Consider the following 19,253-nt stretch of genomic DNA (forward strand, 5'->3'; position numbering starts at 1 on the left):
CCACTACCACCACCACCCGGCCTTGGGACTGACAGCTAACAGGCAATGTAAGTAATGCAGTGTCTACATTGACCCTTTGTTGCCATACCTATATCGACTTAAGTGCTATGCCTTTTGCGGAGGTGGAATTATTAAGTCAGTGTAGTGGGAGACTTACATCAGTGGAGCTACATTTTAGTGTTGATGCTCACAGAGTTAGGTCAACATAAATTGCCTTCTGTCACCGTAACTCTGCAGTGTAGACCAGGCCTAAGTCTTCTTAGAATACTGGCTCTATAGATTTCATCCGGATTCTACCCCTTTACCTGATACCCTAGAAAGATCTACAGGGGAAGGCCAGCATAAATTATTACTACAGACAGCTATTTTCCTCCTGTGTGCTGACAGACAGACAGACACACACACACACACACACACACACACTCACATGTGTTGAGTAGCCGGGATAACTACAGTTGAAGGAGACCCTGACTGTAGCTGTCCAGAAGAGATAAGAAGCATGGTTAAATGCTGAGGTAATGGGGATCCCATGTTTTGTGGGTGCCTGGGGTGGTGGTGTCAAACCCTCCTTTCCCCTCATAATAGAAAAATCAGAACCAGAATGCACTGAGCTCTAAGTTAATTTTGAAAGAGTTTCTTAATAGAGTACCTTTCTGAGCCAGCAGCCGCTCTTTACCAATAAGACATTTAATTACAACTTCCTCAGCCTTGAAACGTGCTTGATGCTCATTAGCTTCCAGAATCTTTCTGGAGCAAGTGAGCTGAGCCAGGATTGGACTGGTCACTTAATAACTGACACAGAAGGAAGACAGGAGGAAAGGGGAGCGTGAGCCACACTTGAAAATGATTTCCCTTCCTTGAGATAAGGACAATGATCTGAGACCTCAAACTGCTTTTTAAGTGCATTGCTTTTTAACAAAACCATACAAGAGCTTGAGAAAAAGCATGGAACTAAGAAGGGAGTGGAGCACTGATATTGCACTTAAACATGGTCTACTTAGAGAGCTTTAACAAAAATAAGAAACCTTCTCCACCAGGTACTGTATGTTTTCCAAAATATTCTCAACTCTATAATTTACCTTCTAAAAGTGTTTCTTTCTGGTATAGTAACTGTGGCTGAGATCTGGCAATGAACAAAGACCATTATCTGAATCTTAACCCCACAGAATGAAGTCTTATCATGAAGCCTGCATATACTGTAACTGAAGATGGTGTTCACGCAATAGTTGCTAATTCCTGAACAGAGTGAAATCTGAGTGAAAAGAGTAATTTCATGATCTAGATGGTGGAGAAATAATATACTTGTTCTAACACACGAGCTAGAACAGGAAACCAACCACTGGAGAGAGCTCAGATGCTGCTTCAGTGTCTTCTTTTTACCCTTGGCTTATCTTGTGTTGGGTCACTGTAGTAATGGTGGCTTTCCATGGATCAGAGCAGTTTTGGAGGTCTTCTGTGCTCAGTTGATCTGTGGTTTCTCCTGAGATACGGCTAAGGCAACACCCTGATACAGTCTGTCTGGTTGGCTACCGTAGTCCTTATCCTGACTGTGGCTACTGTTCTTAGGGAACCTGAAGTCAGAGCTGTATTCAGAAGGCTGTTCTATTCCCTGGACATTGCTGTATGTTATTATAATGCTGGGTATCTGGGCTGCAGATGGTCTAGAGTGAGAGTCTCCTTTTCGTAGTCCAGTGCCATTCAGGCCCTCACCTGTCTTAAGCATGTAAGGATTTAAGAGAAATGTAAAACACAGTTGTCTGCAAGATGATCAGATTGCAATAGTCCACTAAAGGGGAAAGTGACAAACATTTGGACAAGCACTCTGACAATCGCCACTGCTAAACCAAAACAAATCTTATAGGAATGGAAAAGAATTTGACCTAGAAACTTTTTTGCTGTATCCCAGGAGTCACTTCTGAGAAATATCTTACTAAACAAACTAATATATCAAAGCACAGCGCTTACATTCCTGAACACTTTAATACTTCAGACACACTCCCCAGTACTCTGATGAAGGTTCGGGTTAATAATAGCACATGCCTCTGTGAACAATAGTGCAAGGAAGCCAGCATAAGGATCTGATAAAGCTAGAAGTACACATGAATTCCAGAAAATAGATTGTTACTTCCCTACAAAAATCTAATCAAATCAGATGGCACTTGATGAGGCATCATCAGGGTTAAAGATGATAAAAAATAGACCAAAGTGAACCACAGCATGGAGGCCTTAAAATGAGACACCAAATAGTGAAGTGAACAGTGAAGTAAGAGAGGAAACAGTGGAAAGGTGAATAGAATTAATTCAGCGATGGAAAATACTGGATGATACTAGTGACAGACCAAGAAAAGGAGTGTGTTGGAATGATATCTTCATAAGGCTGTAGAGAGAATAGTAAAACCTACTACTAACTATGAAAAGACCTACTTCAGGCATGTGTGTTAGCATTCACAGTGCAATCTAAAGATAACACAGATTCACACTCAAATGCTGATTTCTGCCAGTAATTCTTTTCTCTTTTTTTTCCATCTAGCTGGATTTAGGGAAGATGGATTAGAGTTAATCCACTCATGGGATGTGTTAAAAAATTATCACTGTGCCACAGTATCATCATCAGATAAGAATACATTAGTATGGGACTGCTCAAAAGGTTGGTGCTCTCCCAAGTTATAAAAGTATATAAAAAAAGCACACACAACCCCCCCTTCCCCCGCCCCAAAACACTTACTTGGATTTCCTCAAGGCTAAAGATTATAGATGGCAGGGCCTACACAAAGAGTAACAAAAGGTTAACAGCATTCTTTTCTACAGCAATATTCAATGACTGTGGAATATTGACTTTTTGTAGGAAGAAACACCTTATTCCAAAGCAAATCCTCTACAAAACAAGAGCCAGGAAATATTTTTTCTTTCTTAATGGGGATTGGAAAGGAAGTGTCTGTTATTAAAGAAAAAGACACAACAGGACTACTATGCCCTTATCTTAAATGCACGAAAGTAAATAAATCTCTTGCATACCGTTTCCTTTCTCCAGCATGAGCCATCTTGGATAGGAAAAAAAATAAGCACCTGATGTTTCAAAACTGCCCTTGCAAAACCTGTCATAGTATGCTACAATTATGACCCCAAATACAGCATTAACTGTTGTAGGATATGATTTTTTTTTCAGTTTTTGCTTAAATAATCTAAGAGGCAAGTAAGGCTATATTTTCTACAACATTTTCTAGGATTTTTATGAGTTGAGGATCCTCATTCTGTTTTCCTTTGCACTCTTGCTGACACTTTATGGCTTGGACAGCAGTAAGGGCACAGTCAAGTTTTGGAGTCATGATTTCCACTTAAAAGTTCATCAGGAGAACTCTTTTCTTCCTCATTCATCTTACTTGTTTCAAGATATAATAAAGGCTTATACAGTATACTTTATCTTCAATTGGTAGTCCAACAGCAATCTTGTTTAACATTTAATTAACAAACTATTTTACAATTAGCTTAGTTGTTTAGTATTTTAGACTAAGTTATTTGGAGCAGGAACCTCTCATCTTGCTACAATATGTGTTCATACAGAACCTAGCACAAAGGGCTTCTAAGCACTAGTGAGAAGCCCAGTGGGATCCATTACTTCTACTATATACCCCTGACTATATGGGGGGGCACCCTGTGGGTGCTGGGGTGTGGCCCAGAGACACCACAGGTACTGGGGGGGCAGCGGCATTTAGCCTGGCCAGGACCCCCACTGGTGTTGAGGGTGGTGGGCAGCAGCGTTCGGCCCAGGATCCTGCTGGTGCTGGGGTGGGCAGGGCTAGCAGGCTCCCTACCTGGCTCCGCTCCTCCCTGGAAGTGGGGACATTCCCCACGCTCATCTCCTAGGCAGCTCTGCGCGCTGCCTCTGCCCAGAACACCGGCTTCACAGCTCCCATTGGCCAGGAACCACGGCCAATGGGAGCTGCGGAGGCGGTGCTTGCAGGTGGAGGCAGCGTGTGGAGCTGCCTGGCCATGCCTCCGCCTAGGAGCTGAGCAAAGGGGATGTTGCTGCTTCTGGGGAGCCCCCTGAGGTAAGCGCAACACAGATTCTGCCTCACCCTGTCCCAGGCCCTAACCCCCTGCCCCCTCCCACACCCAAACTCCTGCTGTTGCTGAGGGAAGGGAGAGCAGTGGCCTGAGACTGCTCCAGCATTGGTCGGTGCGACTGGTGCAGAGGCTACCAGAGCTGCCCCCAGGCCAGGCGCACCAGCCACTGCAGAAGTCACAGAAAGTCATGGAATCTGTGACTGCCGTGACAAACTCACATCCTTAGTTATGATCATATCTTGCAAAGTCAATAGTGAGGAGCAGAGCTTAGTCTGTGTTCAGAGATTAGAAAATAATCATTGCTTTGTTTTCTCAATTCAATTCCTGACAAATACTAAAATAATACTTACAACAGGAGAGGAACTGCACTCTCTGACATTCAGCTCCACCATGGAAATGTCATTGGTGTCTTCAGAAGTCTAAAAGATAAATGAGAAAAAAAGCCCATACATGACACACAGGCATGTCACAATATTCTACACCAAGTGCCATGTGAAATACAAGAAGGGGGGATGGCGGGGGAGGAAACCAGAGGATTGAAATATAGTGAACTAAAAAGGACAGTGTTATTTTGTATTTCTAGCCACCATCTTAGTTAATTAGTTACGTATACGACTTTAGAGCATAAAAAGTGTGTTCATGATAAGTAATTTAGACACTGCAGAACACATGATGAATAAGCAACAAATTACAGTTTAAAAACAAAAATACAAGACAATCAGAAGCAAAGAACAAAACATCCTGCCTTTTCTGCCCCTTGCAAATGTAACAAAGACAACTGGGAAATGAACCAGTGCTGAAAATAGAAAGCTGAGGACCTTTTACAACCTCAAGGTCATTACTCATCACATTCATATCACTGCAAGCTGTAAAGTGTTTTAACCACAAAGTTAATCCTTAGGGTTATTTTACCCCACTATGTAGGAACCCTCATTACTGAAATCAAGATGATATTCAATAAAGATAAGTGCAAAGTACTATACTTAGAAAGGAAAAAATCAAATGCACAACTACAAACTGAGGAATAACTTTCTAGGTTGCAGTAGTGCTGAAAAGAACTGGGGGTTAAAGTGTATCACAAATTGAATATGAGTCAACAATGTGATGCAGTTACAAAAAAGGCTATCATCATTTTGGGGTGTATTACAGGAGTGTCATAGGCAAGACACAGGAGGTAATTGTCCTGCTCTATTCTGCAATGGTCAGGCCTCAGCTGGAGTATTGTGTCCATTTCTGGGTGCCACATTGCAGGAACGATCTGGCCGAACTGGAGAATTCAGAGAGCAACAAAAATGATAAAGGATTTAGAAAACTTCCCCTATGAAGAAAGGTTACAAAATCTGGGCATATTTAATCTTGAGAAAAGAATGAGGGGAGACCTAATCTAATAATAATCTTCAAATATGTTAAGGTCTGTTATAAAGAGGATGGGGATCAATTGTTTTTCATGTCCACTAAAGGTAGGACAGGAAGTAAGGGACTTAATCTTACACAAGGGAGGTTTAGGTTAAATACTAGGAAAAACTAATAGAAGAATAATTAAGATCTGGAATAGGCTTCCAAGCAGAGGTGCCAACTTTGTGATTTCCCCGGGGGTGCTGGACCCCCACTCGGCCCCAAGTCCCGCCCCCACTGTACACCTTCCCCCAAGCTCCCACCCACACGCTGCCTCTTAGTGCACCCATTCTGCTCTGCCTCTTCCCACTCCATTCTACCCCTTTCCCCCTCTTCCTGCCTCTGCTCCTTCCCCTCTCCCCCAGCGCCTCCTGTACACCCCTGAACAGATGATCGCAGCTGGTGGAAGGCACTGGGAGGGAGGAGGAGGAGCTGATCCATAGGGCTGCTGGTGGGTGCTGAGCACCCACTATTTTTTTCCCGTGGGTGCTCCATCCCTGGAGCATCCCACAGTGTTAGTACCTATGCTTCCAAGGGAAGTTGTGGCATCTCCATCATTGGATGTTTAAGAACAGATTAGACAAATACTTGTGAGGGTTGGTCCAGGTTTACCAGGTCCTGCCTCAGTGCAGGGGGCTGGACTTGATCATTTCTTGAGGTTCCTTCCAGCCCTACCTTTCTATGACTCTATTCTAATTATGAAAAAATGTGCAGATTTGTTAACTCATCGGTTGTTTGAGGGCTTGGATGGTGCACAGCATTTATTACCTTCTCAAAAATCCCGGAATCATGGCTTTTCGGTTTAGATTTGGCTTTTGTGTCACTGGTTTCATCAGCGTATTTGCCTATTTCATAGGAAAGCTGTTTACTGACTGGTCTGGAGATCACACTAACGACATCAACTTCTGTATCGGTCCAGTCCTGCAATGAATACATCGGAAACAAGCACTTGAGCTTGCCTTTGGGTTCAGTTACTCTGGCGAATAACATGAAGTTACATTTTACATGAACATGATTCATAAAGGGGAAAGACTGTAAGAAAGATATTTCAAAGAAGATAGCTGATTATACACAACATCATACACCCAAAAAGTTTTAGATTAGTGCAAACAACACTGTAAAGGTTGGAAAGCCTAAAACTTGGTCTACATATTTTTCTAGGGCTGGTTGAAAAATTGTGATCAAGTTTTCCTGTCAGGTTTTCTGAAACTTCCATGGTGTGGGTGTGGAGAAATGTAGTCCAGCCAGGAAGCAGCACCCTCTGGGAAGAATGGGGACATCAGGGACCCAGAATTACAACTCCCATGAGGCATCACAGCAGCTCAAGTGGAAGCAGAGATTAAGGTCAATCAAAATGTTTTGACATTTCACTACTAGAAAATGTTTTGGAGTTTTTCATTCAGTGAAAAGATTTGATTTTTTTTTAAATGTCAAAATATCAGAATTTCCTACGAGACAGAAATTCATGTTTTCTATCCGCTCTAATTCTTCCTTATATTAGGAGAGCGATAGAGCACAAGAGAGAGTGTAAAACAAAGAAAGAAAAGTGTGTATAGCATTCATAAGCAGTGAGTAGCCCTACAACAACAAACCAAATATTAATAAAGGGTGACACTAGTTAGGACACAGATTTCACTCCCAAGCTCTAGGAAGTTGTTATAAGGAATTGTCAGAAAATATGTTTTAAAATACCTTGACAATGTCCTTTTAAAGTTGTACATGTTAGAATAAAAAAGAGTAGACACATAAGAGACCTTTTCATGGGACCATTGTTCAAAATTGCATAAAAACTTTGATACAAGTTTTTATCAAAAGGATACAGACTCATCTAGAGGAAGGTCAGCCCTGTAATGATTCTGTTGACTTCAACAGAATTTGCATCTGCTTCCGATGGGGCTGAACTTGCTTCAATGCTTTTTTGGATCTGCCCCCAGTTTTGTTCTGTTTTCACCCTAATGGTGAAACATCACACATTCTATAGTTCACATTTTACATATACAATGGATTTAATTATCATCACCTGCACTGGATCAGTTGGCTATAAAATGAGTTACGGTTCTGTTTTGTAAAGCCAGTCTCTACTTGTACTGCTGTACTTGGCCACTTTCTACTGCAAATATCTGTTTGGAAATTATTTTCCTTGAGATTTTTCAAAGTCATGAAAAAAAATTGCACCCTTTTGAGTGCAACTAAGTTATAGATTGAGAATTTAACTGCTTGTGGGGGTGCTAAATTAGAGCCAATTATAACTTGACTGACCAACCTTGGCACAAAATATGTCTTTGCTCTGCCTTTTTGTATTGTACATGTCTGGGGAAAGGAAACTTCTGGTTTCATGGAATTGCATGTGATGATCAAACATATTGATCAAGGAAAAACTTGTCAAAAACAACATTTAGCCAAATTCTGTCTTAAAGTCATATCCTGCTTTCCCCTTGAACTTAATCATAGAATCATAGAATATCAGGGTTGGAAGGGACCCCAGAAGGTCATCTAGTCCAACCCCCTGCTCAAAGCAGGACCAAGTCCCAGTTAAATCATCCCAGCCAGGGCTTTGTCAAGCCTGACCTTAAAAACCTCTAAGGAAGGAGATTCTACCACCTCCCTAGGTAACGCATTCCAGTGTTTCACCACCCTCTTAGTGAAAAAGTTTTTCCTAATATCCAATCTAAACCTCCCCCATTGCAACTTGAGACCATTACTCCTCGTTCTGTCATCTGCTACCATTGAGAACAGTCTAGAGCCATCCTCTTTGAAACCCCCTTTCAGGTAGTTGAAAGCAGCTATCAAATCCCCTCTCATTCTTCTCTTCTGCAGACTAAACAATCCCAGCTCCCTCAGCCTCTCCTCATAAGTCATGTGTTACTACATAACTTCAGTATTTAGAGAAGGGAATGTGTGACAAGCTTCAACTTCCTACTAAATTAGTGATGAGTCAGAATTCCTAATGAAATCAGGGTATGATGTGTTCAATTTAACAATTAAAAGGACACTGCGGGCGGGGGGGGGGGGGAGAGGGAATAACATTTCTGTTTGACAGGTTTAATTTTGTATCTACTGTAGTTCCAAAGCAGACCTAAGGTTACTGATGCCTGATAGAAGTTAGCTAGGAAAAAAATTCAACTTTTTAACATTTATATACTTTGAGAATTTGACAGCAGTTTGTCAGTTTCACTATTTTCCCTGTGTAGCCAGGCTCCAATCTACATGCAAGTGTCTGATTGGACAAATCCGATTGCAGAATGAGGGTTTTAGATTTCTCCCTTGCTGAAAAACCCTTATATCAGCAGGGTAGTAGAGAAGGAGAGAGGGAGAGTGTACTAATAGTTTTGAAGGATTATTTCTTTTTTAAAAATTCAAGATACATCATTTAAAGGGTGTTTTGTCAGAAACTGTTAGTGAATTTCAAAACATTGAAGTTGAACAATGTCTTTTAGCCTGATGGGTTTAATTTTGATTGGCTTGATAAGTCAAAAGTATAACATTAAAAAAAAGTTGGAAAAAATCACAGTTAAAAATAACTGTCAGAATTCAGAGCTTGACTAGATCAACTGAAAGGATATTAGCTTGAAAGCATGAATACTCACATAGAACATAATGGCATTTTTCCATTTTAGGAACTGTATAAAAATGGTTGAAAATAGAACACTAATGTGCCCATTAATAACCTAGAAAGAGATGTGGACTCCAGAAATCTGACCTGCTTCTGGCTACTGTGCAGAAATAACATTTCGCAATACTTAGTTTGGCAGTAACAAGCTTTTGAGATCTTCTGGAAAAATAGTTCTGTGATGGATTTTGTTGATTTGTCTAAATCTGCCAAATAATCTGTTTCTAAATGCAGCCCATTTCACATTCAGAAAGTGCATTGGCTCTTTCTTTACAACCTTGCCTCCCTCCAAGTACTACTTGGGGACTGCAATTTCACTTTTAAGTATCCAAGTTCCAGATCTGTGGTCATTGAAGCACCACACACTAAGTCCCATTCCCTTTTTGTCTCCAATTAGTGCATCTGTCCATTCTGACACAAACCTGTAAGAATATCAATGTTATTTGCATCCTCTTTTAAACTTTATCTTCCTTTTTTAAATTCTGCTTTATCCCCAGTTACCCCCCCCTTAGAGAGCCTCTGTACCTAGCACCACAGTGCATCTTTCCATGTAATCTACCTACCACTTCGAAGGATGCTGTATGAAAATTATTTACTTGCTTTTTCAAAATAAACATATCTGAAGGGTTTTCCTTACGGATTCACTGTCTGAGAGAGAGGATATCCGTCTCTTTCCTTTCTGCAGTTCACTTATCTCAGACTGGCTGGTAATAGTGGATTGAGAGATACCTGCAGCAAGACCTGGAGTCTTTACGAGAAACTCTTAGCAGGGGTCGAAGGCACGGCACATACTTTGCAATGGCCATTCTAGTGGATAAAAAATAGAACCAACCAGTCAATTCCCTCTGCCTAAATAAAGCTGCCAGCACAAAAAGCCACTCACCATAAACATTAAATTCATTCAGACAGACACTGCTGCAGAGACTGAAAAGTTACTGGGTACAGTAGTTAAAGTTTCCCAGATTTCAGATACTGCTTTGTGTGCAACTTCTCTTCAAGACAATTTTAAGGAATCGAGACATGAGTGATTTACAAGCATTCTGTTTCAGAGTAGCAGCCGTGTTAGTCTGTATTCGCAAAAAGAAAAGGAGTACTTGTGGCACCTTAGAGACTAACAAATTTATTAGAGCATAAGCTTTCGTGAGCTACAGCTCACTTCATCGGATGCATTTGGTGGAAAAAGCAGAGGAGAGATTTATATACACACACACACACAGAGAACATGAAACAATGGGTTTATCATACACACTGAAAGGAGAGTGGTCACTTAAGATAAGCCATCACCAGCAGCAGGGGGGGAAAGGAGGAAAACCTTTCATGGTGACAAGCAAGGTAGGCTAATTCCAGCAGTTAACAAGAATATCAGAGGAACAGTGGGGGGTGGGGTGGGAGGGAGAAATACCATGGGGAAATAAAAAGAAAAGGAGTACCCGTGGCACCTTAGAGACTAACAAATTTATTAGAGCATAAGCTTTCGTGAGCTACAGCTCACTTCATCGGATGCATTTGGTGGAAAAAGCATGGGGAAATAGTTTTACTTTGTGTAATGACTCATCCATTCCCAGTCTCTATTCAAGCCTAAGTTAATTGTATCCAGTTTGCAAATTAATTCCAATTCAGCAGTCTCTCGTTGGAGTCTGTTTTTGAAGCTTTTTTGTTGAAGTATAGCCACTCTTAGGTCTGTAATCGAGTGACCAGAGAGATTGAAGTGTTCTCCAACTGGTTTTTGAATGTTATAATTCTTGACGTCTGATTTGTGTCCATTCATTCTTTTACGTAGAGACTGTCCAGTTTGGCCAATGTACATGGCAGAGGGGCATTGCTGGCACATGATGGCATATATCACATTGGTAGATGCGCAGGTGAAGGAGCCTCTGATAGTGTGGCTGATGTGATTAGGCCCTATGATGGTATCCCCTGAATAGAAATGTGGACACAGTTGGCAACGGGCTTTGTTGCAAGGATAGGCACCTGGGTTAGTGGTTCTGTTGTGTGGTGTGTGGTTGCTGGTGAGTATTTGCTTCAGATTGGGGGGCTGTCTGTAAGCAAGGACTGGTCTGTCTCCCAAGATCTGTGAGAGTGATGGGTTGTCCTTCAGGATAGGTTGTAGATCCTTGATGATGCGTTGGAGAGGTTTTAGTTGGGGGCTGAAGGTGATGGCTAGTGGCGTTCTGTTGTTTTCTTTGTTGGGCCTGTCCTGTAGTAGGTGACTTCTGGGTACTCTTCTGGCTCTGTCAATCTGTTTCTTCACTTCAGCAGGTGGGTATTGTAGTTGTAGGAATGCATGATAGAGATCTTGTAGGTGTTTGTCTCTGTCTGGGGGGTTGGAGCAAATGCGGTTATATCGTAGCGCTTGGCTGTAGACAATGGATCGAGTGGTATGATCTGGATGAAAGCTAGAGGCACGTAGGTAGGAATAGCGGTCAGTAGGTTTCCGATATAGGGTGGTGTTTATGTGACCATTGCTTATTAGCACCGTAGTGTCCAGGAAGTGGATCTCTTGTGTGGACTGGTCCAGGCTGAGGTTGATGGTGGGATGGAAATTGTTGAAATCATGGTGGAATTCCTCAAGAGCTTCTTTTCCATGGGTCCAGATGATGAAGATGTCATCAATGTAGCGCAAATAGAGTAGGGGCATTAGGGGACGAGAGCTGAGGAAGCGTTGTTCTAAGTCAGCCATAAAAATGTTGGCATACTGTGGGGCCATTCGGGTACCCATCGCAGTGCCGCTGATTTGAAGGTATACATTGTCACCAAATGTGAAATAGTTATGGGTCAGGACAATCCCCACCCCAGAATCCCCAGAGTCCTCAGAATGCTTTTGAAAGGGGAGAAGCAATATTGCATGGCTTAGCTGTGCTTGTTCACATCACATGTCCCTCATCTGAACTTGGCCTGGGGTTGACCTGGATGTTACAACAATCTCTCTGGTCACTCGATCACAGACCTAAGAGTGGCTATACTTCAACAAAAAAGCTTCAAAAACAGACTCCAACGAGAGACTGCTGAATTGGAATTAATTTGCAAACTGGATACAATTAACTTAGGCTTCAATAGAGACTGGGAATGGATGAGTCATTACACAAAGTAAAACTATTTCCCCATGGTATTTCTCCCTCCCACCCCACCCCCCACTGTTCCTCTGATATTCTTGTTAACTGCTGGAATTAGCCTACCTTGCTTGTCACCATGAAAGGTTTTCCTCCTTTCCCCCCCCTGCTGCTGGTGATGGCTTATCTTAAGTGATCACTCTCCTTACAGTGTGTATGATAAACCCATTGTTTCATGTTCTCTGTGTGTGTGTGTATATAAATCTCTCCTCTGCTTTTTCCACCAAATGCATCCGATGAAGTGAGCTGTAGCTCACGAAAGCTTATGCTCTAATAAATTTGTTAGTCTCTAAGGTGCCACAAGCATTCTGTTGAGTCAGAATTTACTACTGACATTGCTGGGCGGGGAAAAGAATATTAAAATGTAATTTTTTCACTGAAACCAGCTATTAAAATGTTTTATCTGCTTAAAGACTAACTGAGATAAAAATAAAGCTTCTGGCCCTTTAAACTGAACTGTGCAGAGTTACCACATAGAGAATTATTTTAATCTCTCCTTAAGCAGCTATTCTAACTTCCTCCTGGGCATCTGCTCACTTAGTATCGGTGTGGTGGTATAAACCCTAAAGCAAACTGTTCTTTCTAGATGGGGGGTAAGGGATCATTTTTACTACACTGCTCTTTTCCCCACCCCAGAATCCCCAGAGTCCCCAGAATGCTTTTGAAAGGGGAGAAGCAATATTGCATGGCTTAGCTGTGCTTGTTCACATCACATGTCCCTCATCTGAACTTGGCCTGGGGTTGACCTGGATGTTACAACTAAAAAACAATTATTAGATGCCTGAACAATGGAAACACGAAGGAGGAATGGGAAGCCCACAACACATGAAAGAAATGGAGCCATTTACCAAACTCCAACTCTCATTGGTCTGGGTAACTTGACAAACTGCTATTTGCAACATTGACAATTGGGTACATCTCCCAAGGAAATATTTCAAAGCAAAAGACCATAAAACTAGTTTTTAGCCAGGAAAGGTCTCTACCCTTTATCAGATGATCAATGAGTACAGCTATCACCCTTCCATAAATGTCTCTAGCTCCCATCTGCATGGTAATTTGTTCTGAGTACAAACTCCACTGACATTTATAGGGCATTTAGAACTGCTTTTCCTGTTTTCTTTTTTGGCTTCATGCACACTTGCAGAGGTTAAAAAAACAGCATAAAGGTAAACTAAGCAGATGAAGTAGAGCTCAGGCACTAGCATACAACGGGATTTCAATGAATCAGTTAAAGCTGTATCAGAGATAGATTTGGTTTTCTTTGCTATGTTATTTGTGTTTGAAGAGAGCAACGCTACCTGTATTTGGGATGAGTTATGGCATAAATGATGGGGTTGTGGATGGCAGAAGCTTTGGCAATCACAGCTGGTACGATGTTCATAAAGAGTGTCAGGAGATGGGAATACCTAAAGAAATGCAAAGTGATTATTTTACTGCATAGTCAGCACACAGGAAAAACAAAAATTAGTTACAGAGTGCAGGGACTGCTTTTTACTGCTTCCACTCTCCCTCCCTTCCTCTTCCCCCAGGAGGGTAGGATGAAATAAGAGGGGCAAGGAGCAGGACCAACATACCGTCAAGGAACATTCTTTTTCAACCTAGCGCATGGGACAGATTTCATACCCATTTTATTCAAGAATCATGCCAGACTGTGCTTCAGAGAGGCACAATCTATTTGGTGCTCCTCTTTACAAGTGCTGCTGTGTACCATATTCTACTCATAGTTGTGGCTTAAGCAGGCCACAAGCTAATCCCAAATTGTTTACACTAGGGTAAAGACCATGGGACAAGTTCAGCCTAGAATAAGCAAGTGCGTTCCTTTGGAGTTTATGAGCTAAATTCATTAGTGACCCAAATGGTGGTGTAAGTTGGTCAGAAAAGAGCTGTAAGGGCTAAAGTAGCATAACCTGCACTGATAGGGCATTTAACAGGTGTGCTGAATAAGGGACGAGGGTGTTGCATGAAAAGCAGCTAACACAAGAGTGCCTGATAAATCAGCTTCCCACCTACACTTCGACTTTACCTACCCAAAGCTGGGAACCAAAATCAAAGAATCGTCATGCAGTGGAGGTTGGTTTTATATTTTACTGAGTTTGCAGGGTCTTCATCACCTGACATGTATGTTTAGAGGAGATGGTGGAAGTTCTGACTGTGGTGCTGCTAGCTGGTACCACCCCTTTAACAGACCATGTCAGGCCCTGTTCAGTTTGTCTTGATAAAAATAAAGTCAGTAGTGGAACCTACACTTAAATATCAATAATATTGCAGGGTCAACTTGCATCAACCAGACCCTGAGTGGGTCTTTCCTTCAGCAGTGGGAATAGCAGCACACTTTGTAGAATCATTTCCCTCTCTCCCAGGGAAAGTTGCCTGTGGCTTTATGTTGTGCCCCAATGCTTTGCTGCACCAAGAAGGAACAGGGCCGCAGACTAAGGAGGCAGCTCATCATCCTTGGAATGGAGTTTTCCATCACATTCAGCCAACGGAGAAGTGGGTGTTATGTGACCAAATGGAAATGGGTCCCCAGCAGATAATATTGGAGTGTCTTCATGGGGCAGCTGACTGCAGGCATTCCTACCAGCACTAACTTAAGACTCACTTCTGGTGATAGTTTCCAGAGTACAGTGTTCTTTTTCCTGCAGTTCTTGAGGCAGGGTGGCCCCTATCCCTGCCCCTAGGACATTGATCTGGAGGATGAATTCCTTGGAGAACATAGTACTTGCTGGTGACACAGGATGTCCTGGAATGCTGTCTCCCATTTTAAGGTCGTAGTAACCTCCCCAGGGGACGGATGCTTTAGTAAGATTAGTCAATAGTGCAACCAGTGAGGTAAATGGTGACACAAACTTTCTGTCATTGCTGGCCAGACACAGGAAAAACACCTGTGTCATGGTGGCTGGAGTGCAACAGTCCTACTGAGCCTGTATCATGTCAGTTAAATCTTCCCCTCCCACAGCATGTACTGTAGTTATTAGGTTTCATTCTTTGCTATTGCACATTTTGTTAATCTATCAGACCAGCCACCCTCAGTGACTGCAAGACTGTAGCCACAGGTTCTGTCTGTCTCCTAATCTATGGTGTATGTGCAATGCTGTCAAGGTAAAGTCAACATAAGGCATTGGGACTTGGTCTATTAATCCCTGAGAAGCCACAGTGGCTCCCAAGGGGAACAAAAAGGCATAGCCCCAAACTGAACAAGTTGAAGGAGAGGACAAAGGCTGTTTTCTGCTTCCTAGTGTCTGCAATAACTCCTGCCTCAGTTCTCATAAACTCTATCGCAGTCAATTTTATCCTGTATTGGGTGTTAAGTTTCAGATGCGCATTTCTCATCAGATGACTGGAAAATTATAAGTAAGAGGCAGTGGTGGGTTAGTGCAAGTGTCATAAATATAAAGGGAAGGATAATGACCCTTATGTATGCAGTAACATAAATCCCTCCTGGCCAGAGGTACAGAATCCCTTACTTTTAAGGGGTTAATCAGTTCAATTAACCTGATTGGCACCTGACCAGAAGGACCAATGGGGAAAGAAAAAACTTTCAAATCTGAGGAGGGGAGAAGGTTTTGGTTTGTGCTCTTTTGTTGTGTGCGACCAAGCAGGAAAAAACATCTCCTAAAAAGATGGCTATCCAACAAAAAAGCTTCAAAAACAGACTCCAACAAGAGACTGCTGAATTGGAATTAATTTGCAAACTGGATACAATTAACTTAGGCTTCAATAGAGACTGGGAATGGATGAGTCATTACACAAAGTAAAACTATTTCCCCATGGTATTTCTCCCCCCCAGCCCACCCCCCACTGTTCCTCTGATATTCTTGTTAACTGCTGGAATTAGCCTACCTTGCTTGTCACCATGAAAGGTTTTCCTCCTTCCCCCCCCCCGCTGCTGGTGATGGCTTATCTTAAGTGATCACTCTCCTTACAGTGTGTATGATAAACCCATTGTTTCATGTTCTCTGTGTGTGTATATAAATCTCTCCTCTGTTTTTTCCACCAAATGCATCCGATGAAGTGAGCTGTAGCTCACGAAAGCTTATGCTCTAATAAATTTGTTAGTCTCTAAGGTGCCACAAGTACTCCTTTTCTTTTTGCGAATACAGACTAACGCGGCTGCTACTCTGAAACCAGAAATAATTCTGTAAGTAATAGCAAGGAAATGCATTAGATTATCTTTTGTTTTAGCTTGTGAATTTTCCCTATGCTAAGAGGTAATTTTATTCCTGTTTTGTAACCGGGAAACAAAGTCAGAGGGGATCCTCTGGGTTTTAAATCTTTTTATTTACCCTGTAAAGTTATCTTCCATCCTGATTTTGCAGATGTGATTCTTTTACTTTTTTTTTTTAATAAAATTCTTCTTTTAAGAACCTGATTGATTTCCAGTGTCCTAAACACCAGGGATTTGGTCTGTGCTCACTTTATTAACCTATTGGTTGGTATATTATTCTCAAGCCTCCCCAGGAAAGGGGGTGAAGGGACTTGGGGAGATATTTTGCAGGGGATAGGGCTCCAAGTGGTCCCTCTCTGAATGTTTGTTTAAATCACTTGGTGGTGGCAGCAATATCGTCCAAGGACGAGGAATGGAATTTGTGCCTTGGGGAAGTTTTTAACCTAAACTGGTGGAATATCAGCTTAGGGGGTTTTTCATGCGGGTCCCCACATCTGTACTCCAGAGTTCAGAGTGGGGAGGGAACCCTGACAGCAAGTATTAATCTATTAATTTTTAATTAATAATCATTCATTTTAATTTATTTTATTTTGCACTTGTATAGGGTCTTTGACCTGAGGACATTAAAGTGCTTTAAGATATTAAATCTATTTAGAAGTAGGTAGGTGGAGGACAGGTGGTTAAGTGACTTGTTCAGTGTCACACATTAAATCGGGGCAGAGCCTGAGTAGAACCCAGGAAGGAGTCTGACTGTTAATCCCTTGCTCTTAACCAGTCCATATTAATGGATACTTTTTTTAATGGACATTATGTCTTTATTGAAAATGATAGTATAAAATGCTGACAGTTAAATAGGAGGAAAAAATGCAACATACTCCAGGATTTTTTGAAATATATTTAAGATTAGGTCATCCATTATTACTTTTCAGTGCAGCACCAAAAGAACTAAAGCCAATAATGCCAGATATAGGGCCTGATTTTGAGCTCACTTACACTGTTGTAATTGAGGGGTAATTCCACTGCAGCCAATGGATTTATTGCATCAGACTAGTGTAAGTGAGTGGATAATCAGGCCCAGAGAAAATAAATCAAAACAAGTTATGAAACTGTTTTGCAACCTGGAATAGCCATATGGTCATGTTCAAATATTTTAGCATTGTGAAACTTTATTTTAGAATTAATTAGCATGATTTCATGTATTGCCAATAATTAGCTTTTCTGTGCTGAAAAATCAAACTGAGAAAAATTACAACCAGCATGTGCTCCATTTACCAAATGTGTAACAAAGGATTACTCCTGAATATGTGAAGGTTTCCCATTCCCATTGTTGAGCATTAGAGTTGACAACTACTTGGCCTTTCAAAATTAGCTTCTTTTACAATTTCACACCTTCTGGGCTCACTGATTTTTTTTCTTGCTAATATATTCATAATTACCCAGCAAAAGCCAACAGAGCTACAATAGAATATGGTGACCAGGAAATGATGTAAAGTAAGATGACAATCAAGGCAATTTTGGCCATTTTCCATTTATTCTTCATCTTCTGATACTGTCTCTGGGATACTTTATTAGCATCACAACCAATGTTCTGAACAGCCCTAAGGGAAATAAACCATAATTACAATGCAAAATATATGGGAGAAATTGAGCAAACAACTTAACAAAATAGAACAAAGGACTGGTCTTTAATCAGATCATGCCAACCCTCTCCAGCCCTTCTCCCCCAAGGTAATATACTATATTGTATGTAGATTATGTGTAATTGCTTTTCCACAGTAGAGGTCCTCTCCCACTCACAATAATCAGGGGCAAAACACCCATTGACTTCAGCAGGAGCAGGATGGAGGCCTATGTGAGGAATATGTTTCCGAAATAAGGCTTCAGATTATTCAGGTACCCAGATTAATCAGCATGATACCTCTAATTGTGGAAGGAAAAAATTATTTATTTACTTCTTAGGGCCAGATTTTGGCACCCTTACTCACACTGTTACGTGAGTAGATACATTGATAGTAAGGTACTGCTCACTATGAGTTAATATGGGAGAATTGGGCCCTGGTTTGATACTCCAGTAGTTCTTTTTTCACATATTCCTGATGCAAATTGTTGCACTTCGTTTAACACAAGGGTTCTCAACCTTTTTCTTTGGGAGGCCCTCCCAACATAACTCCACAGCTTGTGGGATGGCCCTCTGGCTTCAGATGTTGGGTGGGGGGTTCAAGGCTGCTGGGGAGGGGGCTTGGGACACCACAGGATGGAGGGCTCAAGGGTTTTGGCTCAAAGGGCAGGGGGCTTGAGGCTTCTGCCCCTTGGGTTAAGTGGTGGCTTGGGGCTTCAGCACCCTGGGGTGGCTTCTGCCAGGGCTTCAGCCTCTCGGGGTGCCAGGTCTCAGGGCTTCAGCCCCACTGCTTCAGACCCGGGGGGCACCAGGGTTTGGCACTCAGTCCTCCAAGTGGCTTCTGCCGGGGTTTGAGGCACCCGGGCTTGGGGCTTCAGCCGAAAGGAGCAACTTCTGCTGGTGCTCAGGGCTTTGTCAGCTTCTGCCGGGGCTAAGGGTGCTGGAGCTCAGGGCTTCAGCCATGTGGGATGTCTGGGCTCAGGGCTTCTGTCCCCCAGAGTGCTGTGGCTCGGGACTCCAAGCATTGGGTACCGGGGCTCAGGGGTCTGAGCAGCCCTGCTTGGCAGATCCCCTGAAATGCCCCACGGACCCCCGGTTGAGAATCGCTGGTTTAACACATTGCATCTTGCATCATTGCACCTTTTTTAACAAAGAGTTAATAGCCAACTTCCACCTGTTCACTTGTAGACTGATGACATTTTGCAGGGGAGTCTTTCACAGTCCTTCTGTTGACCCATATGCAAGGGAAATTCCCTACTGGATATCCCTGTCTGTTTCAAGGCCACTTTG

At 42.2% G+C, this 19,253-nt stretch overlaps 1 protein-coding gene across 1 annotated transcript in view; it reads right to left on the minus strand.

Moving 5' to 3' along the window:
* Nucleotides 1–1,167: 1,167 nt before the first annotated feature.
* The window catches only part of OPN4 (opsin 4), a 40,700-nt gene continuing 22,614 nt past the window's right edge, over nt 1,168–19,253 (minus strand). The window contains 9 exon segments of the mRNA XM_038410610.2: nt 1,168–1,489; nt 1,492–1,714; nt 2,726–2,764; nt 4,416–4,484; nt 6,229–6,381; nt 9,708–9,789; nt 9,791–9,877; nt 13,479–13,586; nt 17,782–17,943. Coding sequence (XP_038266538.2) covers nt 1,377–1,489; nt 1,492–1,714; nt 2,726–2,764; nt 4,416–4,484; nt 6,229–6,381; nt 9,708–9,789; nt 9,791–9,877; nt 13,479–13,586; nt 17,782–17,943 — 1,036 coding nt within the window. The 3' untranslated portion in view covers nt 1,168–1,376.

This window comes from Dermochelys coriacea, chromosome 7 (genome assembly GCF_009764565.3).
Source record: "Dermochelys coriacea isolate rDerCor1 chromosome 7, rDerCor1.pri.v4, whole genome shotgun sequence".
NCBI classification, from domain to species: Eukaryota; Metazoa; Chordata; order Testudines; family Dermochelyidae; genus Dermochelys; species Dermochelys coriacea.